At 38.8% G+C, this 25,799-nt stretch overlaps 1 protein-coding gene across 1 annotated transcript; it reads left to right on the plus strand.

Annotated features, from left to right (window-relative positions):
- Positions 1 to 180: 180 nt before the first annotated feature.
- IFT52 (intraflagellar transport 52) lies at positions 181 to 15,368 on the plus strand. The gene is made up of 14 exons (XM_063120014.1): positions 181 to 254; positions 2,185 to 2,309; positions 3,490 to 3,577; positions 4,446 to 4,575; positions 5,684 to 5,759; positions 5,870 to 5,941; positions 6,833 to 6,959; positions 8,121 to 8,207; positions 10,395 to 10,463; positions 11,100 to 11,254; positions 11,761 to 11,848; positions 12,985 to 13,093; positions 14,051 to 14,196; positions 15,012 to 15,368. Exons 1-14 carry the CDS (start codon positions 237 to 239, stop codon positions 15,057 to 15,059), a joined length of 1,338 nt encoding a protein of 445 aa, XP_062976084.1. The 5' UTR covers positions 181 to 236; the 3' UTR covers positions 15,060 to 15,368.
- The last annotated feature ends 10,431 nt before the right edge of the window (positions 15,369 to 25,799 follow it).

Below are 25,799 nucleotides of genomic sequence, written 5' to 3' on the forward strand. Positions count from 1 at the left end.
TTCCGCCGGCGAATTCCTTCCCCCTTTTAAGTTCAAAGAGGCTACCGACGGGTCTGTACTGCCACCACTTCAGTCGTAACGTGGGCCCCGCTCCTCCTCCCCGCTCCTCGTTTTTGCCAGCTCAGTCGCGCTAAGCGCATGCGCAGTAAGCGGGGACTCATGTTGCTAGGGTGGGAGCGGCCCTTAGTTACCGCGCGTTGCTGCCGCTGCTCTGCAGTTGGAGGGTCCGCGGAAACATGGTGGCGACCCCGCAGGTAAATTAACTTACCCTTGTGAGCTTCTCCTCCTCCCTCCTGTCGAGACATGTATGGAGGAGAAGTCCGAGTGAGCAGGTACGATGCGGACTCGGCTCGACTCCCCCTCGCTTCCCATTTCCATAGCCCTGCCGTTCTAGGTGGCGACAGGGCAGGGGCGGCCCTGCTCTGCGTGAGCCCCCTCCCCGGCAAAGTGCCCTCAGCGGGACCCTTCAAATGCCGTTGTCCTTAGCGGGCGACGGCAGAACATGCAGTTGCAGTGAGGGAGACGCCGTCGATGCCCCTCCCCGAAGCATTGAGGAGGAGGGGGGGGCAGCTGGTGGCCCTTCCCAGATGTTTGGGCGTACAATCCCCATCTTCCCTCAGCGTTGGCGATGCTGGCTAGATCTGATGAGAGATGTAGGCCAACATATATGGAGGGCCACAAGTTGTCCACCTCTAGGACATTTCCTTTGCCCTGCAGCCACGCGGGCCATTCTCTCAGTAGCGAGTTAGCAACGGAAAATATTCTTTAGAGGTCCAGTGGTCTGTCTGGTCCCTTTAAAATGTTTCCCCACCTCCTTCAAAGCTCGCTGCTGAAAGGGGTTCCCAGCGGTTGCAGCAAGCGAGGGAACCCCCGACGAATGTGGTTAGTTCATGCCGTAGTAGAACCAATAATAGTGCCCTAGTTAAGGCTTCCGTGCTTTTAACAGTTTATTTATTTATTTATTTATTACATTTTTATACCGCCCAATAGCCGAAGCTCTCTGGGCGGTTCACAAAAATTAAAACCACAAAAAACATCCAACAGGTTAAAAACACAATTACGAAATACAGTATAAAAAGCGCAACCAGGATAAAACCACACAGCAAAGTTGATTATAAGATTAAAATACAGAATTAAAACAGTAAAATTTAAATTTAAGTTAAAATTAAGTGTTAAAATACTGAGTGAATAAAAAGGTCTTCAGCTGGCGATGAAAGCAGTACAGTGTAGGCGCCAGGCGGACCTCTCTGGGGAGCTCGTTCCACAACCGGGGTGCTACAGCGGAGTTGTGCGAAAGACAGAAATTCGGCAGGTAAAGCTGCGTATGTCAGTGAGTTCCTGTTTAATTTCTGCCTTGTGCTGCTCATTGTAACTTTACTTTTGTTTCTAACAAATGTGCTGTGAATCTGTTCTCTGAAACTGGAGTATTTGAAATAAAGGATTTCCATTAAATAGTGCAATAAGGGGTGTTGACTTAGAATGAGGGTATTCATTTACTTTCCACTCAATTGGTGATATGACCTTTCTGTTTCCTGTATGACAGTAGAGTTTTCCTCTCCTTTCTGCCTGCCCCCTCCAGCCCCATTGGGAAAGATCCTTTTGCTGTAGAAGTGTGTCTTGTGCGGAACCCTTAATATTAGGATCTTGGTTATCTGAATTCCCAACAAGCCCCAGGTAATCTTATCTCAAACTGAAATCCTATGCACATTTGGGAGTAAATTCCAATGGAAGTTAGATTTATTTTTGAATAGACATGCAAGGGCTTAAATGTCATCAGTTACAGTGGGACTTCTAGATCATGCACCGGAAACTGGATTCCAGAAACTCCCTTCCAACTGTATACTTGGAAGAGCAAGTATGCATCTGTGGGCATCTTTGATTTATTAAATCAATAATAAACCATAGCTGTGGGCAGCTATGATTTATTATTGCCTAAACTGTAGTTCTTAATCCTAACCCACCCCCACCCCCAGATATTTGTTTCAAAATTGCAGTAAAACTGAACACAATTGAGAGACCTTGGATCTACTCTTTCTATTTTATTGTCACAATCTATTTGCTGGAATGATCAATAAAACATTCCACGGTAATCTCTGGGCAAAATAAGTTCTTAGAAATTTATGAACACTATAGCACTTGTTTGCTTTTCCTTTGTTTATGTGTTTGTGCTCTTCTATCTTTGAGGTGAATATGGAGGGAGAGCTTCGGAATATAATTGTCTTCAATGCCTCCAAAAAGGAGATTTTTTCTATGAGCAATGGCTATAGGATTTTACAGAAAAAACTTCGTAGTAATTGGAAAATACAAAGGTGAGTGGAGTTCACAATGTTTTATGTGTTTTCTGATATATGTCAGCTATCAGGATTTATCACTTATATGAGAAGGAAAGTAAGACATAAACATTGTTTCTGGGCTAGTGTTAAAGTTTGAGGAAAGAATAAAAATGCTTGAGAGTACCCAGGCAAGGCCTCCCCTCAGTAGTTACATTGCTGCTCACCAATATTATACACAGAGTTTGCATATTATTATACTAGTTACAGATTTTAAACAAGCTTCTTATACTGTCTTAGCTGAGTGTATTGGCAGAATGTGGGTTGCCTAATACTGCATTCAAGTCTTGCCTCAGCCTCAGCCTCACAATCAGCTGAGGCTAATAGGTATTGTTTTTGGTTCACATTTGAAATTTGGATATCAGCTACACTCATATGCATATTTTCAAAGTGGAGAAGATAATGCAAAATATATTATAATTGATATATTTGCTCATGAAGTTTGAGATATTGGAATGGAAGTTGATGTGCATGTTGAGGACACAATTCTGTCCTAAACAGCCTTTCCTAAACTGGTGCCCGCCAGATGTTTTAGACCAACTCTTATCAGCTCCAGCCAGTATGGCCTATGATAAGGAATGTTGTGAGCTGTATTCCAAAACATTTGGAGGGCGCCAAGTTGGGGAAGGAAAATTGATTGTAGTGTGACTTTTAATAAACCAGGATTGATTAAACCACAGTGTGGACATAGGGCATTCGCTCTTCCTGCACATGTGAGAAGGTAAACGAAACCAGCATAGGTGTCTTAGCATTACATCCCAATGTAAGATTGTGGTTTATTATACTCAAACAAACCAGGATCATAAACCAGCTGTAAACCAGGATTTGTCATTTTCTTATGAATCCTTGCTTGTTTGGACAAGCTTTTTTTGTGTGTGAACAGCCCAGAGAGCTTCGGCTATTGGGTGGTATAAAAATGTAATAAATAAATAAATAATCCCAAATTTGAATGTAACATTATTTATTTACTCATGCTAGCAGGAAGAGCAAAGTGGGAGTGAATGGGTTGCATGCACAAACATAGTTTGAACAAGTTGTGGTTTAATAAGCCATGGTTCCTTTGCTCGTTATGTGTGAAATAAAGTTTCAGTTTAACTACTTTTGGTGACTTGCTGTTGTGATTGCAGGGTAACATATATTCTTGTTAATTTGTCCTTAGCTTAAAAGATGAAATCACTTCAGAGAAGCTGGCTGGAGTAAAACTGTGGATTACAGCAGGACCCAGAGAAAAGTTCACAGCTGCTGAAGTACGTAGTTTTCAAAAACACATGAGTAACTTCTTGACCCAGTTTGCTCGTAACAGCAGCAAATTGTGGGTTAATTAATCCAAGATTTGCTGTGGTGCATGCTGGGCACATTCCATGGCCATTTTGAATATTCAGTTCTCAATCGGGAGTTGCTATGTGACATATCAACCCAGATACTATAGGTTACTCATGTGTTAAACAACCTGCAGTTAACCTACAATTAGTAGATAGGGTAACTGTGGATTTTTTAACCCAATATTAATCTATAGTGTCCAGGTTTGGACATCACATAGCAACACCCATATTGGGGGTTGACTATTCAAAAAGGCTGTGGAACAAGCCCATCTTGCACCAGAACATAACTTGGGTTAAATAACCCTCAATTTGCTATGGTTACATGCGAACAACCCTCTTATGTAGTTAAGCAAGAGTGCCACCTCCGAATTACTTAATACATATTAGCTGTGCCTTAACGGTTAAAAAATCCTGAGTATGCACTCATACTTTATAGATTTAAAACACAGTGGATTCACAGGAATTAAGAAAGAGAAAGAAAAAGTAGACTCTGCAAGACTGAAGTCAACACATCTCTGATGAACACCAAGCAGTAGATCATGTGTTAGATTGTAAATTCCTGATTGCACTGCTTAACCTATAGCCATTTTTAGGATTAATCTGCCACTTGTTTTGTAATAAAAATAATAAGGGGTTTCTTAAATGACGAGGTGTTGTATTTTACAAGTATGCACAAATCATACAATGTGACCACTTTAATTTCCAAGACTTAAATTGGCTAAGAACAGTAAAATCTTTTGCGCTGAAACCCTTTGGTGCACAGGACTAACTTTTTGTGCTTTTTTCTTCTCAGTTTGAAGTTTTGAAGAAGTACCTAGAAAGTGGTGGGGATATTTTGGTGATGCTGGGAGAAGGTGGTGAATCTCGATATGATACCAACATCAACTTCTTATTAGAAGAGTATGGGATCATGGTCAACAATGGTAATAATTTACCTAATGACAGTTTTTCTTCTTTTGTCACTCTTGAAGATGTGTTCAGATTGTGTAATTTGAAATGACTACTTTATATCAGTTTGAGCATATTTTGTTGTTTGGTATCCAAGACTGATAATGTTAAGGCCAAAGAAGACTAGAGACAGAGTTTGATTGTAGTTTTGTCATCTTCTCCACTTTTACATACTTGCAGAGTTTGAAAATATTAGGTAAAGTGAATCCTACAATAAATAATATCTGTGGTATGTGATATTTGCTATGGCTGCAATCCTTTAACTCTGAGCAGAGAGCAAAGTTTAGAGTGACTCTCTTTCAGGCTTCAGCTAAACATCCCCTACCATATGCTACTGTTATGTCACTTGTGTGGTAACTATCCAGGCCTTTTACTTTAAGCGAGACATTGGAAACTTGGGGAGATCTGGAAGCTATTTTCAACTCCCTTCACCATGGATATATAAAAAAAGTATTATTATTTTTTAAATGACATCTCGGGCTGCTACAAAGGGCCAAAATTGTCAAAGTTAGAATTTTTTCATACTAATTTTGTCCCTATTGGTGCTGTGTAGCAGCGATGGATGCCATTTTTTAAAACAAAAGACTCAACAAATTAGGGAAGATTGCGCTGGCCATGCATTGCCCACTCCTGCTTTCAACTAACATGTACTGTGCCTTAGAACATGCAATAGCCCACTCCTCCCTATGTCCTCAGTGCATGGGCTGCTCTGAGTAGAAGCTAGAACAGAACAATACACAAGAGCTTTTGCAAGATGCATTAATGTGAGGTACCAAAGCACCTTGATTTAAAGTTAATAGCCTGCCAAGTTGCAGCACAATTGGTACAGCAACAGTGAACTGAGAATGAAGGCATCAGGAGAGGAATGTAAGAAAGCTTTTGCATCTATATATTTCATTGTGACAATTCTATTTGTACTTTTGCTATCGTTTTAGACATATGTCTTATTATGGGTCTTCCACAGGGAAAATAACTTCCCCTAATACATCTAATCAGAATCACGAACTAGATGCCATAACACATAATTTCCAGCATTGTGCTTTACTGGAAAAACCCAATAACAGTCTTTTCCATTTGTCTAAGATTCTGTGGTGAGAAATGTGTATTATAAATACTTCCATCCTAAAGAAGCTTTGGTCTCCAATGGAGTTTTAAATCGGTAAGTCTGGTAGCAGAGGGTATATGGGTGCAGGCAAATTTTATCTGAAATAACTTTCTTATAGTTTGTGAATGCAAATCTTCGTTGTTTTTTGTGTTTTCACCAATAAGGGAAATTAGCCGAGCTGCAGGAAAAACAGTGACTGGCATAATAGATGAAGACAACAGTGGAAATGATTCACAGTAAGTACCTTTTTACCAACCATGTTACAGATGTCTTGACTTTTTATTCTGACATTTCCTGCAAATAACTTTTTCTGTTGGGAGGAAGTGTTGTTAAAATTTCTGTAGTATTCTGTGGAATGTCTAAATTGCTGTTTAAAGTGTTAACCATAATGTGAAATCTATAAAATTGAACTATTTTGTATAATGTTGTTTAATTTTTTTTTAGTGTAATGTTTATTTAGAGACTTCTTTGGTGTATGCAACACAGAAAAATAGGACCGCAGCAAAGAAGAAAGATAGGAAGTTCAATACATCCTAAAGTAGAATCCAGTGTGACTTAATGGATTTGATCCAAAGATGCCCTTCCACTAGTGGACAGCCTCTTGTATTTATCAGAATGGCTGCTCCCAGCCTAGTGGAAGAGCACTGTGTAACAAAAAGTGACCCCCCAAATCCAGATAAGAGCTTGTGAAAATGGAAGAAGTTGCTGAAGACTTTGCAGACATTCTCTCTCAATACCTTTTTACGTCGCAGAACTTATATGCTTCGGGCTGAATCTTCCTTACTCACCATGTTTCTCATGCTCCTACTCTCACTACATTGAGGAACTGTACTGTAAGGAGAGTTTATGGAACAATTTTAACACATTGTTCTCTTTCCACTCATCATTCTTTGGAACCAAGCCATTATTATTATTTCTAGAGTACTGCAAAGACATGATGCTTTACACTAAGCACGCACGCATGCACGCACGCACATAAACAGCATACCAGAGGAGCAGAGTTGTGTAAAAAGGTATGGACTGAGAGAAGAGCAGGTGTACTATTGCTGTGGGAAGATTGTATTTGAAAGTATGTTTAATTCTGTGAAATATAGAACATGCTTCTGATATTCTCTGTCTTTTCATAGGGCTCTCACTTTTGTGTATCCGTTTGGTGCTACACTAAATGTGATGAAACCAGCAGTTGCTGTTCTATCTACGGGATCTGTCTGTTTTCCTCTTAATAGACCTATCTTGGCTTTTTATCATTATAAGGTACATTATAGCATGAACCATGAAATACTTTTTAAATGTTGCATTATATAACTTCAGTGCAACTTTGGTAGGAAAGCATCCAGATTAGTTAGTTTTTGCTAAAATAAAAGGTCCAACACTTTTAAGACAAAATGGTGTACAGTCAATAAAACTGAAGGCAGGTCCTGCTGTAGGCTTACAGTCTAACTTTTAAATGTAACATGGGTACAATTGAATCTCATATTAAACATGCTAAACCTATACTTACAATTTTATAAAAAATAAAGTTACCTTCCATTGAAACGTGGACTCTGTTCAGGTGACACGCTAAGCCACGGTGATTAAGCATTTTGAGCTAAACATTATGGCTTAGCGTGTCATGTGAACCATGACTTACAGTGTCGTGTGAACCATTCCTAATCATAGTGGCTACATAACCACAGTTTGAACACACTTACCATTTGCTGCAAAAGGGTTAGTGGCCTAACCATGGCTTAGTGTGCTGTCTGAACAGGCCCATAGACATTCATTTCAGGTTTTCATTTCATGAACATGGCTCTGTCTAGCCTAGCTACAACTCTTGCTTCTTGAAAATTCTGAGCTTTCAGTTTCTCTGACTAAAGTCAAATGTGCAAACATACAGGCTAGTTAGAATTGTTCTATTGTTTTTTGTGGTGGTGCGGATACTTTAAAAATTCCCAAAAATTGGATTAAAAAAATTCATTGGGTTTTTTCAGCCCAGTAACTATTAAGGTTTGCTTTAACCTATCAAAGCAAAGTTTAATAGTTTGCTACTTTGTTTTTGTGCAAGCAATGCTGGGTCAAGACTGAAGCAAAATGGAACAGCCTTTTTTCTGTTTATTATAGAGCTGTGCTACCCTCTGAGTATGCTGTCCATATTGTTTGAATCATTTACTGGTGCTAGAAAAACTGAACAGAAAAATAGTAGTGTAAACCTTGAATAACCCCTCTTGTTAAGACGAAAAATAATATTTTTGTGAGGAGCCACTGAGTGCAAGTGTTCAGATCTCTAGCTAGCCCAACAATTATTTTAAGGTAGTGTAGTATAAAAAGTATACCAGATATGAATTCATATTAATTCATGCTTGATCATATATTTTGGATGCTCCCACAGATATTTATAATCTATAAAATATGCTCTATATGTTTCTTGTTTGATAGAATCAAGGTGGCAAGCTAGCTGTGCTAGGATCTTGTCATATGTTCAGTGATCAATATCTGGAAAAAGAAGAAAACAGCAAGATCATGGTGAGCCTTAGTTGTTATATAATTTTTTGTTAATCTTTTAATATTGTATGCTCTAAATGGTCAGTTAATCAATTTTCCTTGAAGCTTAACAGAGTGAGTTTACTCTTAATGTAGAACAAGTTTTGCTGTTCTATTCCTTCCTTCAGACCATATGAGAGAAGGCATATAGAATATCTGTAACAAATAGTTAGGTCCTTCAATAACCGTAGGTGTGAATATTAACTTTGATGTTCAGACGTTCAGCGTTAGGTTCAAAAATAATGTTGGCAGTGTGTGAGAATTGTTTATATATGCAAAAACAAAGGGATAACATTACCTGAAAAACACAGCCTTTTGACCCCAGATTTTATAACCAATATTTTATAAACTTAAAACATTAATACACCACCTTTCCACAAAAAGTTTTAAAAAAATAAAAAAAAATAAAAATCAAGAAACAAAAACAATCAACAATAGTTAATTTGAAGACAACAAATCAGTACTACGGTATTCATCAAATACAGTCAAAAAGTTGTAGTGCAATATGTACCTCCGTTCCAGGTTATATTTATTTTATACTGAAACTCCTGTGCTTATATTCAGTATAATCAATATGCTTTTAGAATTGATGAATTGTGAAGCCTGAAGTCTGCTTGTTAGCTGATTCTTGGTAAGGGCTACAAAGCCACCTGCAAGAGCGGCAAAAAGCCTGGCTGCTCTTTGTGATCTTTGTAGTGCCACCACCAGTCTGCGTTCGTCCATTGTCAGTAACGTCCACCCCACCACTGATATAAAAAAATGTCACTTGGGGGTGTTCATAACATGTTCACAACTTTTAAAAAAATGTGCTTCAGAAATATGCAGATCGGTTTGTAAGTTTTCTTATTTCCCCCCCCCCAAATATACCAATGGGTTCAGAATTATTATTATTATTTTAAAAATTCCAGCCATTCACTGTTAAGGGAAGCTCCAAACTGGTAAATACAACTGTACTTTTGCATACTGCAGGTAGACTGGTGAATCTGCACACTTGTGAAGTACCCAAGGGATAAAAAAAGAAGACCCTATTAGCGCTCTTGAGAAAATTAAAAAAATAAAAGGTTGTGAATGAAAAGGGGTTGTGGGAGGGGGAGCTAATGAACTCACACTTTTCAGTTTCCTTCTCCTCTTGGCTGCTTCTCTTGACTCTGAACTCCAGAAGCTAAAGCTGAACAAGACAGCTATTGGGGCAGGTGGGTGTAAATAACTGCTGGTGGATGGATCATTTTACTGTGAAAATGGGTTCATATTTTGTTTTTTTCATATTTACAAATGACCGAAAAATGATTTTTTAAAAAATGAACGCATTTTTGCAGTAGGTACACCCATACCCCGACAGTAATTACACCCACCCGTCTCAATAGCTCGTTCCTTTCAGCTGCCACTTTTGGTATTGAGGATCTAGGGAAGTGCTAAAGCGATGGTAGGAACCTGACAAGTATCAATTCAAGACCTAATATAGTGAGAGGATGAAATTGACACGTGGGATTTCAACATGTACAGAGGGGATATTGATCTCTACTGCTGCAAAAAGTAGATAGTGGACAGGCGAATGTGTGCATTTGTGCACTTGCTAACGGCAGGGGGAAAGCTCATACTCAACTGTGTACTTTCAAAGCACAAAAAAAAACTTTTTTTTTTTTTTAAAAAAAGCTTGCAAATGGAAAAATTGTACTCAGTGATCTGAGCGTGGTGGGAAAATGGAAATGTTTCCCTCTGTAGAACCACAGACTACCCAATCATTTTGTGAGGAGTAATGTGGGTTAACGAGTGAACAACTCACCCACCAAGGGTTATTTTCAGAGTGGCATATCAAGATGTGCGAACTGGCCCTATGATACACCGCAGTTTGTTGGTCTGGATGTTACAGAAAATTGGAAGTCAACGTTCCAAACTACTTCTCACAGCCACATAGGAGGAGGGAGCACATGAGTTTGAGGCTTGCATAAACTTGTTCATGTCATTCTAAAAATGACATTGGATTGTGGTCATGCTCTCTCTAGTAATCGTTTACTGTAAATGTTTGCTTTTTCCAGCCTATTGATATATAACTCCCCCCCTCTGTTTAATCAATTGTATATGCTGAGGGACATGCAGTATTCTCATGCAGTGTTAATATTAATTATTTAAACAATTCCACAAACATAACAGGGCTCTGTGGTTTCTTAGGATGTACTTTTCCAGTGGCTTACAACAAGTGACATCCATTTAAACCAAATTGATGCAGAAGATCCAGAGGTAAGAAAAACTGTTCTAGTAGTTATTAACTTTGGTCTTGTCTGTCATAAAATATACTTGCCAAGTTTACTGTTCCCAAACTTATAGATTTTGGTATTTTGTTTCTTATGCTTCTTTGTCCCTAGCGAGGGGGAAGCCTTGTTAAGCTTAAAGAAAATAGTTGAGCTGTAATTTTGATACTTGCTCAGATGACGTCTATCCAACTTTCTCATTACCTGAAATTTTAAATTACTTTGAAATTTGTAATAATGTCACATTGTGACGAATATGCAGTGGGACTAGAAATTAAAACTATAGATGTTGCTTGCGGATTCCACCAATGGATAAAATTTATAATGAAAACTAAAAACAGTATCACGGTATTTGTGAATTTGGAAGCATAGTGAAGATATGTTTATTTTGGCCAAACGTATTTTACTGTTCAAAAAATCTTTGAAAATCTGAGAGATACATAAGTTTTTAGAACCATGCTGCTTGGATAAACTAGATTAAAATCCACGTTGTTAAATTGCAAAGTTTTGATTGTGATTTAAGATACATTTAATTTTTTTATTTTGCAATTGTTTCTCACACTCGGAAGGGTCTATTTTTAGGGCCAATTGTCTCTTTGCTCATAGTGACTTCCATGATTTTCAGATATCTGATTATACAATGCTTCCGGATATAGCCACCCTCTCAGAGCGACTGCGAGTTTGCCTGCAGGAAGGAGATGAGAATCCACGAGACTTCACAACACTTTTTGACATGTCCATTTACCAGCTAGATACTACAGCACTTCCCCAAATCATCAAGTCAGTATCTGGGACTTCATTTAGTATTCTCAAAAGAGTATCTCTTCTTTTTTAAAAATGTAATAAAATAACACAATTGTCCTTAATTCAATAGACTTTTGGCAATGAACATGTTTCATAAGATGCTTGAATTTCAGTATGTTATACAATGCCAACAGAAAGCTGGATAAATGTTGCCTCTTCACATGTGCACATTTCTAATCCTATCTACAATTTGGCATAGCCAGTGTCTTATCTTGGATTGCTGGTAACGTTAATAGTGCATGGCAAAACTCTAAAGCAAAAATCATCTGGTTTTTTCAGCAATCTTGTTATTGTCTCTTCTAAGTTTTATACAGTTTTTATTACGATTTTGTACTGTATTGTTTGTATGTTTGGAAATGCATTTCTAATGTAAGTGATTCATAAATGTTGTTACATAAATAAGATGCTGTTATGTGAAGTGTCTGTAGGGTACGAACAGGCTGTCTAATAACTCCCCCCCCCAAAAAAACTTTACATTACAGGTCTTATGAGCAGCTGAATGTGAAATATGAACCACTTCAGCTTATTCAGCCTCAGTTTGAAACTCCACTCCCTGCACTCCAGCCAGCAGTGAGTAATAGTGACATTTGCTGTTACAATTCATTGAGTGTGTAAGGAGAACAATTTTCTTCTTTGAGGTATTTAAGTTTCAGACATAGGGGAGGAAAGAGATAAAATGGCAGGGAGATATTCTAGCAAAGTGAACACGTGGTTTTTGAATGATTTCAAAGACAGGAGAGGGAGCACAAAGTTTATGGGGTAGCCAGGGAGGATCAAGCAGGATGTCTGGGTAGGAGGGCTACAACTTAAGACTTTAGGCAAAGGGTAGCAGAAAATGAGAGCAGGGATGTGGATGAAGCAGACCTACAAAGTACATAGTAGATGACAATAAGCTTGTTTTTCAGGGAAAGTAAGTGAAAGTGAGGAAAGGCTAGAAAGACGTCACAGGGCCAACCTAACTTATTTAGAGAGCAATTCTATGGTCCCTAGGAGAGCGTCCCAGGGACCATAGGATAGCTTGTAAAACATCTTCAGGATTGGAATGGGCAGTTGGAGATCCTCCCCCTTGCAGCTGGTATGGAGAGAGCTCCCTCGGTTGCCTCTTGAGGTTGGAAACTAGACCTCAAGGAGTGGGAAAGGGGGGCATTCTGGTGGACAGGGAGGGGAGGCAACTAGAGAGGCCACCATACAAGTCATCCTGAGTCTCTTCTAGCCTTCTTCCCTTCCCCGCTGAAAAGCAAAATCTGCAGGCAGGGAGGACAGGGAGGCAAAGATCACCTCTGCCACTCCTGCCACCCTACATAGGATGATTGGATACCTCCAATTTCAGGGGTTTTCAATTACTGGTGGCACAATCAATAGGATTGTGCCCCTATGATGTGAAGTCCTCACAGCTAATCTTATTTATCTATATTCAAATTATCCCCTGAACCTACTCAGCCTGCTGTGGCCTGAAATCCTTGTGCTTCATATCTGTTCCTTATTTTTCTCTCATCTTATGCTTGGTTTTCCCTAAAATTGAAACTGGAAAGGTCAAATGTCTACTTGTTTAAGAATAAGTTATAAATAGAATAGCTATTTGTTTTCTGAGGTTCACGTGGTATAAATTCAATACTGTTATGCAAGTTGTTTAATTACCAATACTCTTTTCTTTGAACAAGTAAGGGCAGGAATGGGCATGATAGTTCCACTTTTTCCCTTACTAGGTTTTTCCACCAGCCTTCAGAGAACTGCCTCCTCCCAGCCTGGACCTGTTTGATTTAGATGAAACTTTCTCTTCTGAGAAAGCTCGTCTTGCCCAAATAACAAACAAATGTGAGTAGTGCAAACATTTCAACTTGGGATTGCTTAGCTAAGACTGATTTGTGGCTGGGAACTTTCAAGGTGATATAATAGGGCAAGAAAAAAATAGTTTTTTTGAACAACTTAGGATATTGTGCACCTAGAGTTCCTCACATTGAGATATGATTTCAAACTAAGGTTGGTGAAAATCAGACCCATAGCTTGCTATTCTGCTGTCCTGGTGATAAGCACTACAGTAGCTCTCTATCAGTATGGATAGTGGAATGTGCCCCACCTGTCTTAGGAATAAATAGATAAATAAATAAATTGCTATATAAATAAATAAATAAATAAATAATAATAATAACAACAACATCAGATGTGCAGAATCTGATACTAAAGAAAATCCCATTTATTTGGAAGTGTTCCAATTGAGAGTTGAAAGCTTCATCAGAAGCATGATATCTAGATGACATATAGACATGTAAAGCCTTAGTAGATGTTAACAGTGACATTCGTCAGTTCCGTCATTTCTCCCAAATGTACCGTCCTATTGACCGAAGAACTCACGTCTTTGCAACATCAATCCACCCTTAAAAAATCTCTAGCAAAGGATTCTGCTATTAATTCATTTAATTTCTTCACCATCTGCCAAAAATGTTAAACCTTAGTGATGTTACTACTTATTTCTCAGTAGGTGAATCTTTTGAAATCTTTTTATTTCTACACGTGACTAATTATGTATAAAGCATGGCTTTAACAAATAAATTAAATAGCCTTGTTTCTTTTAAAATTAGATTTGCCAATTCTTGGTCACAATATAATATTTGGCAAAATGTTTTGGGTTTAATTAATTAATAAGATCCTATCTTTAGCAAGAAGAAAGCTGTTTTAGTCTAATTCTTTAGAAGATCTAGATGCTTTACTTCTGGAAACTTAAAACAATATTTGCATCTGTATGTAGTCATGCTACTTTTGTATTTTTGCTAGGTACTGAAGATGATCTGGAATTCTATGTCAGGAAATGTGGCGATATCCTAGGGGTAACTAATAAACTGCCAAAGGAGCAGCAAGATGCCAAACATATCCTCGAGCACATTTTCTTTCAAGTAGTGGAGTTCAAGAAGCTAAATCAGGTGAACTATTGGACATTTCCCTGAGAGATTCTATTATATTCAGCGGTATATAAACGTTACAAATAAATAAATTCTCTTACAGCTATGTTTGATGATTCACGGGAAGATATATAAGCTAGGTTTCTAGGAAAGTATACTGCTTTCTGATCTCTGCCAGCTAATGTGGAGGCACCACATTACATTTAATCATAAATGGGCTTAAGTAATTTGCTTTCAGAATTAATTGACCTCCGGGCTGTCTGTTTTAGTGTGTTTTGTTGTTTTTAAAAAACAAACACCTTCGAGCTTTTTTTGCGATTTTGCAATGCTCCTTATGCAAAGCAGTATTAAATACCTTGTAAATTCTTGCACATAGCCCCAGTACATATGAGTCTGTATGCTGCCTTCTTCCTATTCTTTTATATGATACTCCTCTCCTCACCCCCAGAAATTTAGAGCAGTGCCCCTTTTCCCTTTGGTAGCTTTAAGTAATGTATGTCCTTTGTGGTTAGGGAAGGAAATGCCCAGAATTTTAGAGAGACAAGAAATAGAAAATTAAGAAAAATGAATGCAACAGAGAAGCAATGGTAGAGATCAAGCCATGGTTAGGTGGTGAATGGAGTGAGCTGAGCTATAGGTATAGCAGCACTAAAAGGTCTTGTTCATAAAGCACATTGAAGTTCAGGTTCTATAATTAGTGCAACATCAATTGCTGAAATGAAAAATACAAAAAAAACCATTTAAAAAACAGTGAGCATTTATAATCTGAAAATGCAGAAAGGAAAAGTGGCTTCTAGCATGATGTGTATCTTGATAAATATTTTTTTCTCTTAAAGGAACACGATATTGATACAAGTGAAGCTGGATTCCAGGCTGGCTTCTGAGCACTCCAGTTTTCCCTCAATCTGTCTCTTCTTTCAAGGAGGAGGAAGGGATAATAGCACTATTTCTCTTTTGTTTCTCCCAATAAATTGGTGACTTCTTCCTGCCATTTTTCTGTGCCCTATGAGATCTTGTAAATATGCAGATAGTCCGAAACGTCAATGCCAAATGAGGGATTGCCTTAAAGGCAGCAATAATTTTGATACATTTCTATGTATGAAGCATTCCATGTTTAATGTTTTTTTAAAAAAATAAAGATAACATTTTGTACTTCTTGGAAGTACTTGCTTCTGGCTGGGTGTTTGTTTTTTCCTAAAGCTTATTGTATATAATAAACATATAAAACAGAAAAGAGACAGATAATTATGCTTTTACTTAGTTTGTAACAAATAGCATATCTATAAGTACTACGGGATGGTTACAAGCCTGCTTACTCAATGGAATTTGAGCACCCTCTTTTTACATAAGGCATTGCATGTTATGACTAAAATTGCTGCCTTTAGTCTTTACTGGTGCTACTCTACTGCCACCAAACCCTGTGGATTGTATCTAGTAGGGGCGTGCAGAGTGGGTCTGCTCCTCCCCGAAATTCAGGGCAAAGCTCTTTTGAGGCGGTCAGTCTCTCCGCATTGCTGGATTACTTGTTGGAAAACCACTCTGTTTTTGGAGAACTCTGCTATTTTTGTCAATGAGAATTAAAAAAAGGATACATCTCCCTCATTTTTAAAGATAGAGATGAAACTTTCTCTCCCCCCACCCCCAATACACACACATCCAAAACTGTGCAGGACCTCTTATCCTTCACTTTGCTGATGCACAGTTGTGCATCTTCAGTTTATAAAAATAGAGATCTGCTGCATTCCCTGACCGTTTGCTCTAATGGGCCGAAAGGGGTGTGTGCTCTCCCTACGAGAGGTCAGACAACATAAATATGCTTTTTTAATATATTTTTTCAAAGCATATAAACTTGAGTCCTGTCTTCAAAACAGGAGATGTACTAGCAATAGCAAACTTTTCTCTCGCCTCCCCTTCTCTTAACTTTACACCCGGCCAAATTGTGTCCATACTTGCAGGATCAGCCTTTGGCACAAGATTATTTTCTGTATCCCAATATTAGCTTGTGAAACTGTATGGATTTACACTGCCTGCCCGTCATCACTTCCTGACACAAGTCATTTACATGAAATGGTTTTCATTATTTTCATAGTGTGAGCCATTTTGCCTAAATCCTTCCTTTCAGCCACCACCAATTTTTCAAGAAATGAAGAAAATCGGTTCTAGTTTTGGACACAGCTCCCATAATTTAAACATATGGTACCAAGTCAACACACATAGGGGACTTCAATTTTTGTAGGAGGTTAGTTTCTTAAAGTTCTGCAAGCTCTGTTGAGAGAAGAAGTGCATATGGGGAGTGGAACGTGGACTCTTTCTCTCCTGCTTCCTTCCTAGTGCTCCATGACCAAACAAATGAAAAAGTAGGATGTCTAACTGAACAATGAACCAGGCCTAGAGGCCACGATGTACTTCTCATTATTGCGGCCCCCTGAAATCTGGTATATGGTTCGTGAGGGTGAATTAAGTGCTGAAATAAGCTAGAAAGAATTAGATCTGTGTAAATGTAGCCTCTAACATGCTAGGTATGAGATGCTATGATCTAGTTCTAAGTTAACACAATTTGTTGTCCGTGGGTTACCCCCCATTAGGTATAGTTCAGGCTTGACCTTGGTAGTTCCAGGTGACTTCACAGCTTGTTCTCCAGACTAGTTTTTCTGAGCATCTTGTAGAAGGGTTAGAACAATCTACCCTCACCCCCCCACACACACACACACCCTGCAATGGTCTTAGCTCACACTTTATGTCATGTTCTTTCTAATCATTATTGTCTATTTAGCCCTTTTACCGGTGTCATCCTCTCTTCCTTTCTCCCATGGAAACATCCATAAAGGAAGTGGAAGTAGTTTGGCTGTTGGCAGATGCACAGGCAGGCAAAAGCTAGCAAAGGTGGAGTGCTGAATTTCATACAGAGCAAAGTCTTTGACTTACATTTCGAGCAAGTCATCATTAATAAACCAACTTCTGCTCTTCCTTTCTATTCACATTGTAAGCAAATCCTCCTTTGTGGTACTTTCAAATGTTATCTATCATTGCTTTTGTCAAAATATGGTTGAAAAAGCAGTAGAACTTGTTGCGAGGCTGTTCCAATGTAAAATTGGGCTTTGTGGACAATTTTAAGATGGGCGTTTGTACCTTAGTTTAGATGGTGACTTGAAAAATAAACCCTCTTGCATTGTGTTCCGCTTCATGCTTTTACATTTTGTCTTTAGACCCTGAACACCAGAATAGATTAAGGTGCTTATAGCCTGCTATGATCTTAGAATCTAGAGCTAGAGGCTTATTATTTTGATACTCTATTCCTCTAGCAAGTGAACTGGTGCTGTTCTTTCGACTCTGAAACCGGCAGTTGTCATAGCTGCGTATGGTTCAGCTCTGACTCTGAGAAGCTAGGAGTAGGGCTAGAGACTCAGAGCCAAACAAATCCCAGACTGAAGAAGAGCGTTGTTGCTTGGGCAGAATTGCCACCTAATCAGGAAGCCTTTTGCAGCCTTTCTGGCTAGAGGACCCTCCAATGGCTAGTCTGCATAAGTGAAGCTAGTCCAGAGCCTGTGAATTTTTTACTGCCCTAGAAGACACTCAAAACCATAGCACTGAGGGCTCACACAGCAGAGATTCCTGTTTCTAGCCTCAGTGATTTCTAATGGCAACAGCATAGAGAACTCATTGGCATCCAACACTCTGGCCAGTTGGTGGAACAGCAGGTCATTGACAGTTAAACCCAAGACAGAGTTAGTCTCTATTTTTATTTCTATAAGACACATAAGTCTGACATTGAAGGATACAAATCATTCTGTGCAAGTAAATAATGCAGCCTTGTTTTGCTGTTCAATTGCACCAACCTATTTCACAGATTGCTGTCCATAGATTGCAACCTCCATTTCAGTCCTTCACACTAACTGTATTGCAAGTTCTAGACAATAATGTATAGTAACCACATTTTGAATCTGGAACATGTTGAATCTAAGCAACAGAGTCCTTTTAAAATATTCAGCTAAATTGCTCTTAACCCTGAAGTAGGGCTGATCATTACCAATTAGATTATCCATAAGCCTTGAAGAGGCCTCCAGAGTTTCCTTCAACAGATAGAATTGTCCAGGTGCCTGTCTTCTCAGATGATTTAATGTCTTGATCCATGTAGCACAATGCCTTGTGTGGCTTGTTCATTTGTATTTTGATTCACTCATCAGCACATGAAGGGACTGCAAGAAAGTGACTTAATTGATGGACCAGAGCTTTAAGTTGGGTTGCATCAAAAGAATTTTGGATCAAAGAGTCGTAGCCTGCTGCCTTCTAACAGACATACCACTACCAGCCAGAGGAATAGAAAAGTGTGACATCTCCAGAGATGGGGTATCAATTTTCATAGAGCCCAGCAATCCAATTTCTTCTAAACTTGCTTCTAGAGAAAGGGTGTTGTCTAGAGTGGCTTGTATTCCAGAGATCTCCCACATTGGTGGTGGTGGTGGCTTCTTGAAGACAGCAGTATCATTCATTTCAGAGCTCTTTAACAGCATGTTCTCCGTTAGTTTAGAGGGATTATCTTCCTTGCATGGAGTAGAAGATTTGGTATCACAGAACACATCCACTGTGGAATTGCCTTTGCTATTATTTGTAGAACTCAAATTTGACAAGTCAAAGGCACATGGCTGAATTGGAGTTTTGCAGAACGATGTAGCACCATCACACGAAACTTGCAGGTCACCCTTCACACTATTCAAAGGTGATTCAGTTACCTTTAGAGAGTTGTCTTTTGTCACATTTGGCATGTTGCTTGCACTGTCCCATGCATCAGATTTGGGAAGGCTGTTCATGCCCAGGAAAGAACTGCTACCTGAGGAGATGCTATAGTTGGAAGCACACATAAGAAATCCCTTTTCCATTATGTCTTCCAATGACGGAATACTATCAGAGCTTTGAGAAGACATCTTCTGGTTTCCAAGCAAAGGGATCAGTCTTTACAGTGCTAGTAGAACCTGGTGATAGAAATAAACTTGATGGTATATATTAAAAATCATCTTCTTAAGGCACAATCCTATAGATGTTTAGACAGAAAGAAGTCCTGCATGCTTGGAGTTGTAGGATGTTTTTTCTGTCTGTAGGATGTTTTTCTGTCTAAACATCCATAGAATTGTGCCCTTATTTGCTAGTTACCTTAAGGTATCTGTTAGATCTAGACACTGAGTTGGATCCAGACCTGCTGTTCCATGAATGAAGGGGCTCTTTCCATTTGCAGGAGAGAGTTGGATCTAGCAGACATTCCCACTCTTCTGACTGGATTCACCTGTGAGTGGAAGGAGGGGCAATTTTTGTCAACTTCCCTTTCCTACTGCTGTCAGTGTCACTTTCCACACTGTTCCAAAGGAACTCCAACCCTCCAGAACAGATTTCTGATGACAGAGGGACTGCAGGAAAAGAGGGAACATGGCAAAAATTGCCTCCCTTCTTCTACTCATGAGAGTGCCTTCTCCAGTTTGCTGAGTTCTGCCCCACACAAATCTGGTTACAACAATCTAGCATACTTTACAAGCCATGTATCCTGATTCTATGCCCAGAAATGTGCATACCTAGGACAGCAGCCATGGCATTGTTTATTTATTTATAACTTTTTTTATAAACTACAAGGCAACAGCCTGGAGGGCTTATAATCTAAAATTCAAGATATAGGACAGACAGGGGAATATGCATTTGTTTCAATTACATATACCTAGGTTAACTTACAGTTGGGTATGGTGCCTTACCAAGGCTTTGGATTCTTTCCATTTTGTTTTAAAAAAATCAAGTTTGTTCCAATACCCCTCTGAAATCCCCCTTTTTGGGGGGAGGGGGGAGAGATAGAATAATCCAGCAGTGGCACTGCCTCTACATGCATTCAGACTTGGAAAATGATTGCTCCAGGCTGCAACATGGCTCTGGCTCCAACATGGTTCCAGGATATGGTAGAGATACCACCCCAAGATGGCCCATCATTATGAAGCTAGTGTACACATTCCCCTGTCACTGATCTGATATATACATGTTCTGTGCTTTCAGTTAAGTTGTGAAAATGGAAAGAATCCAAAGTCTCAGTGGACACCATGCGTCTCAAGAGTTCATAAAAAAAGAAGCATTATTGCTGTCTAGAAGAACTATAAGAACTACTACAAGCTTCCCTTACAAAATCCAGAAAATTTATTTATTTGTTGCATTTTTATACCGTCCAATAGCCTAAGTTCCCTGGGTGGTTCACAAATGTGACAATGTGATGAAGTTAATAATAATAATAATAATAATAATAATAATAATGAGCCAGAGCTCTTAACAAAAGTGCATATGGTTTTCTCTCTTCTGGCAAAGAGAAACAGTTTTCCCTTGAACCAAGATCATACCCAAACAACGGAATCATAAAATCATTGAAGTTGAAAGAAGCTATTTAGGTCAATGGGTAGTATCCAATGTTAGTCCTATGTAGAGTAGATCTATTGAAATGAATGGGACAAGTAAGCCTTGATTAACTTCAGTCTCATTCATTTCAATGGATCTGCTCTAATAATGGATACTACCCCTTGTGTCCAACACCCTGCTCAGGGTAGAAATCCAGTTTAAAGCATCCCTGACTGCTGGCTGTCCAGTCTCTGGTTCAATACCTCCAGTGACAGAGAGCCCACCACCTTTTTTGGCAGTTGATTCCAAATCCAGATTGACCTAGTGTAGTTTTACCAACTATACTCTTGAGTCAAGGAAAAAAATCCAGCCAGTAACTAGGATACAGAAATCCTGCTGCTTTGGCCCAAAGTGTATTTTCCTGATACAACATCAACAATATTATACTGATATTTTTTACAAACCTTTAAGCCAATAGAGAAGACCATATATATTTAATAATCCAATTTTCAAAAACCCATTATAGGTATAACTCACTTTTTCTTTCCCTCTATAAGATGAAATTTCTTAAACACCTTTCCTCCTGCTGGATGAGGACTCCTATAAACCCTTTTCATAGATTGTTGCGGCTCACTTCCTTAATTTTCCAATTAAGCTTGATTACAGGAACAGCAAGGATGTTCTAAAGACAGCACCTGAAGCTGTTTATGGGGGGAAATGACCCATTTGCACTTATTTGTCTTTAATTATGTAACCTTGTATCTTTGAACCAGCAGGGCTAAAATCAATAATTCTGTACATGAAGTCTCTGATGCTGCCGTTATTAATCTCAAGAGCTTAAAATAGGCAATCTTTTTGTTTTATTTTTGTTTGCTAAACTCTGTATTTTTTAGTAATAATTAATACAAACAGAGCATCAATGCTAGTAGCCTTTAAAACCAAGATCAAAGTAGCATCAATAAAGAAATACTCCTGATGGTTTTTGCTGCTATTCCACATACACCCTTAAGTGTTTTTTCCAGCTAAATCAGTGGATCCTGGGTGATTTAGCCCCTTATAAAAGCTTTGAGTCTGTGTCTTTACCAGATGCATGGCAGGCAATAATACAGCAGCTGCAGTTTATCATAGCTGTAATGATGAAATGAATGCTGTACCTATTCTATGCCAAGCAGCCATTATTATCCTAAAGACCACTTATTTGTAGAAGAATAAAGGCATGCCTGCCTTAACTAAGTTGCCTAAAATAAAGAATTTAAAGCTGCAATCTTTGTGACTTGGATTCAGACGACTCAGGAAACTGTTTGGTAGGGAAGTAGTGAGCTATCAAACTATGGCACCTCTTATAGGGTTACCCTGTTGAAGTCCATGGATCATTGTGTTTGACGTGTTCGCTGAGTTCCCCCATCCCAGTACCCCTGGGAAACTGCATGCTGGATTTCTGTTCCCAGTTCATTGTTATGCAGACTAATCCTATGAATATTTATTCAGGGGCACATCCCACTGAGTTCAGTACCTGAGGCCATAATCATAAGTCCATGGAGGTGCAGCGCAATCATAAGCATGTTTACTACCTAAATCCTCTAGTTTGCAGCCTAATTTAAATTAAACTCAGCAGCATTTAACTAGGTAACTGCTCTTATAAAAACATGAGTTTAAATGGCCCACCACTGCCATCTAATGGCAATGAATGCCAAATCTTGATTAAATGGTTAAATCTTTCATGCCAATGTTGTGCTGACTTTCCTATGAGGCCTGTTTTATACAGAAACTTTTAACTGGGTGTACTAGGTGCAGGAAGGAATGTATCAAATACGTCCCCAATGTCAGAACTTTTTCTCTGAATGGAGCCAGTGAAATAGAAAACTTCCTGATTTAACAGCTTTACAAGTTTCTGAGGGTTGACGTTCTAAGAATTATAGTAGTTAGGGATGAGATTTGTATGGCAGACTGAAAAAGTATACTATTTAAAGTCTATAGAGGTTTTTTAAAGCAGGTTCTTCATTGACATGTAATTGAGTACTTTGAGGTTTATTTATTTATTTTTGCATTTATATCCCGCCTTTTTTCCTCCATGGAACCCAAGGCAGTGTACATAACCCTGCGAGGTAGGGTGGGCTGAGAGTCTGTGACTGGCTCAAAGACACCCAGTGGGTTTCCATGGCTGAGTGGGGACTAGAACCCGGATCTCTCGACTCACAGTCCAACACTTTAGCCACTACACCACGCTGGTTTTGTTAGTCTGGATGCAAACTAACAAAACAATCTGACTATTAAAACAATCAGTATTTATTTATTTTTAAAGTGTTGTCTTGGCTGTAAGGAAATGCTCACTCTGAAGACTTTTTAACATTTTTAATATAAGCACTTTAAGGAGTAACAAATAGATTGTGCCTTGTGGCATCTTTACATATGTTAAATAACTCACCACTGCAGTTGTTGTTTATTCATTCAGTCGCTTCTGACTCCTCGTGACTTTTGTGAGTGACAACTGTTAAGGCAATCATCATAGCCTGTACTTTTTTGCATTTCAATTCCCTCTGACAACACAGTTTATTTCTTCCCACGCCCATATCATATATAACACTTCATACATTCAATGAAGAGGACACTGTCCACAATGGTTTATGCCAGAAAAAAATTGCACCACAATACTTTGTTTTTACTGCAACAGTCTAACACAGGTACCCTTTTAGAAATATGTTTTGGTGTAAGCTTTCATGGGCTAGAGTCCACGTCAGCAGACACAAGAAGTGATCTTTCCAAAGGCAGAGTGGATTTTAAAAACAAAATGGGATCAAAAGTCAAAGGAAATACAAAAGACATCATTGGGTGTGTCACATTACTATGCAGAGTGCAACTGAGTACAAGATTCAATCAGATTAGGTATAACCAATGCCCAACTGATGGCTAGTTAAATCAGCCTTTCTTTCCAGATAAAAGTTTCCTTATTAACATACTATGGTAAACTATTCTCTCATGTTCATGTGTGCGACAGGGCTGCAGAACTTCTTTCAGTCCCGTGGCCAAATCCCATTTTAGGGAGGCTTTCAGGGGCTGAATTCCACTAGTGGATGAGTCTGAAGGCCGAAAACAAAAGGATCAGGGCAGCATGTTTTAACTTAAAGCTCTTACTGCCAGTAATTAAGTGTAGGAGAACCATTTCAGTCTTTTAAAATGGGCAGAAACTGGAAAAAAAAGCTGAAAAAGCAGCAAATCAGTGTTCAGAAGAAAACGTCCCCCGAGGTCTGGATTGGGATCCCAGTCTGTCCATCTGGAGACTCCCCACCCCAGAGGTCTGGATTGGGACTCCAGTCCTGAAATTCTGCCCTGCCATACGGGTTGCTTTCATATGTTTGGCTTACATGCCAATAGTTAGTCCAACAGAGTAACACAGGTAGCCATATTAGTCTATTGCAGCAAGAGTAACAGATTTATTCTGGTACTGCTGGTAATATCTGTTAGGAGGAACCCTGGGCATCAGGCAAAAGCCATGGCTCCTTCCATGTGACTCTGACATTGGAAGAAGCCATCTCAAGTAACATGACCCACAAGATGAGCCATGCTAAGCAAAACTCTGTGGTCCAAGACCAGAACAAAATGTCAGGACCACAGTTTGCAATATTTTAAGAAATAATCTAATGTGAATAAACTCATTGGTATTGTTATTAATCATTGATGGAGCAAGTAATCCACATGTATTTTACTACAGTGAAGAAATCATGTCCGTGAATTTTTGTACACAATCACAATACCACCATCTCCCTTACTAATAGCTAATTGCATTCATTACACAAGTATGGAGATTGTTGTTGTTGGGCTGTATCCAATTTTACTTTAACTGAAGTCCCATTCATTTCAATGAGGCTACCCTAAATAGGACTAACATTGGATGTAATCCTTTTTAGAGTACTGAGGAACAAGGAAGAGAGAAAAGGTATATGTATCTACATTAAATGGAGCAACTCTAATTTGCCTGTCATATTTTAACAAAACAAAGGGCAAGCTGAACAGTGCAATAGCATGATCACGGTGTTCACGTTGTCTAAGAGTACAGCAAGGAAAAGATGAAAGAACTGAACTGCTCAAAGAGTTTCAGCAATTGGGTGATATGGAAATGTAATAAATAAATATCCAGTACCACATTTTAGCACAGATAATTCACTCTGAATAAGTGGCTGCCCGATAAGTGTGTTATCACTTAGGGTTGCCACCTTTTCCCCCCAGCAGGGCTCCTCAGTTTTTTAACATCTCAGTGACAGGCAATAATTCCTAGCACGGAGCTGTACAATGATGGGTTGTGGGGAGTTTTTCTGCTTCTTATATAATAGGGAAAGAGGCAGGAGTCTTGCTAGAACAAAAGATTGAAACCCTAGTATCTAGAAAAAATATTGTGACAGTATGAGACAGGCAATGTGGTGTAATGGTTGGAGTGTTGGATTTCAAAGTTGGGAGTTGTGCAGATCCAAATGACCAATCAACTAACCCTAACCCTGGACAGCCAATTTATCTCAGGCTCACCTACTTCACAGGATTGTTGTCAGGATGGGCAGTAGGAGGGAACAGGACACCAGGCACCCATTGGAGGCAAAGCCAGATAAAAATGTAATAACCTGCGAAATGTTATCTCCCAGAGTCTTTACTTCTTGGTAACAAAGTTGCATTTTTCAGCAATGTGATAAGTGAGCTTATGAAAGAAAACTATGACTGCATAGTCTTTGGAAAAACAAACAAAAAAGAGGCAGAGTTTTATAAATAACTGTAGTTTCATAAATGCGTTCTTTGGGAGGAAGGCAATTATTATTTTAAGGTACAATTCCCCCTATTAAAATAAAGGGAAACTAATTCTTCCCGTTTGAAGTCCTTAATTTTACACAAATTTTTAAAATTGGATTTTACACTTATAACAAAAAGATGTAACATCCAATCACATCAAACTTAACACGATAATCAAACATGGGATATCCTTAATCACACAATCAGCATCAAATCAAATTAATCAGGTGACACAGTGGACTGATTGTAAATGTTTATATTCAGAGCTAGAGGAAAATATATCAAAACAATCCCCCCCCCCAAACTCTTATCCTAGTAGATCTTTCCAGCATGTTCCGTGGGTTGATGGAGATATAATAATGTCCTTATTAATATTAGCATAATTAATAAATGACTCCCAGATACCATAGAAATTATCAATATATGTCTCAGCTCTATACTACTTAACCTGTTTTGTTGGCTTTTCCATCATAGCCAGAGACCAGAGTTTATTT

This window comes from Elgaria multicarinata, chromosome 1 (genome assembly GCF_023053635.1).
Source record: "Elgaria multicarinata webbii isolate HBS135686 ecotype San Diego chromosome 1, rElgMul1.1.pri, whole genome shotgun sequence".
Classification (NCBI taxonomy): Eukaryota; Metazoa; Chordata; class Lepidosauria; order Squamata; family Anguidae; genus Elgaria; species Elgaria multicarinata.

Bases quoted from the DNA above. Each gene is read 5' to 3' on its own strand.
- IFT52 (XM_063120014.1), top strand. The intron at 4,576-5,683 runs GTAATAATTTAC...CATTTGTCTAAG, and splicing joins TGGGATCATGGTCAACAATG to ATTCTGTGGTGAGAAATGTG. The intron at 6,960-8,120 runs GTACATTATAGC...CTTGTTTGATAG, and splicing joins TGGCTTTTTATCATTATAAG to AATCAAGGTGGCAAGCTAGC.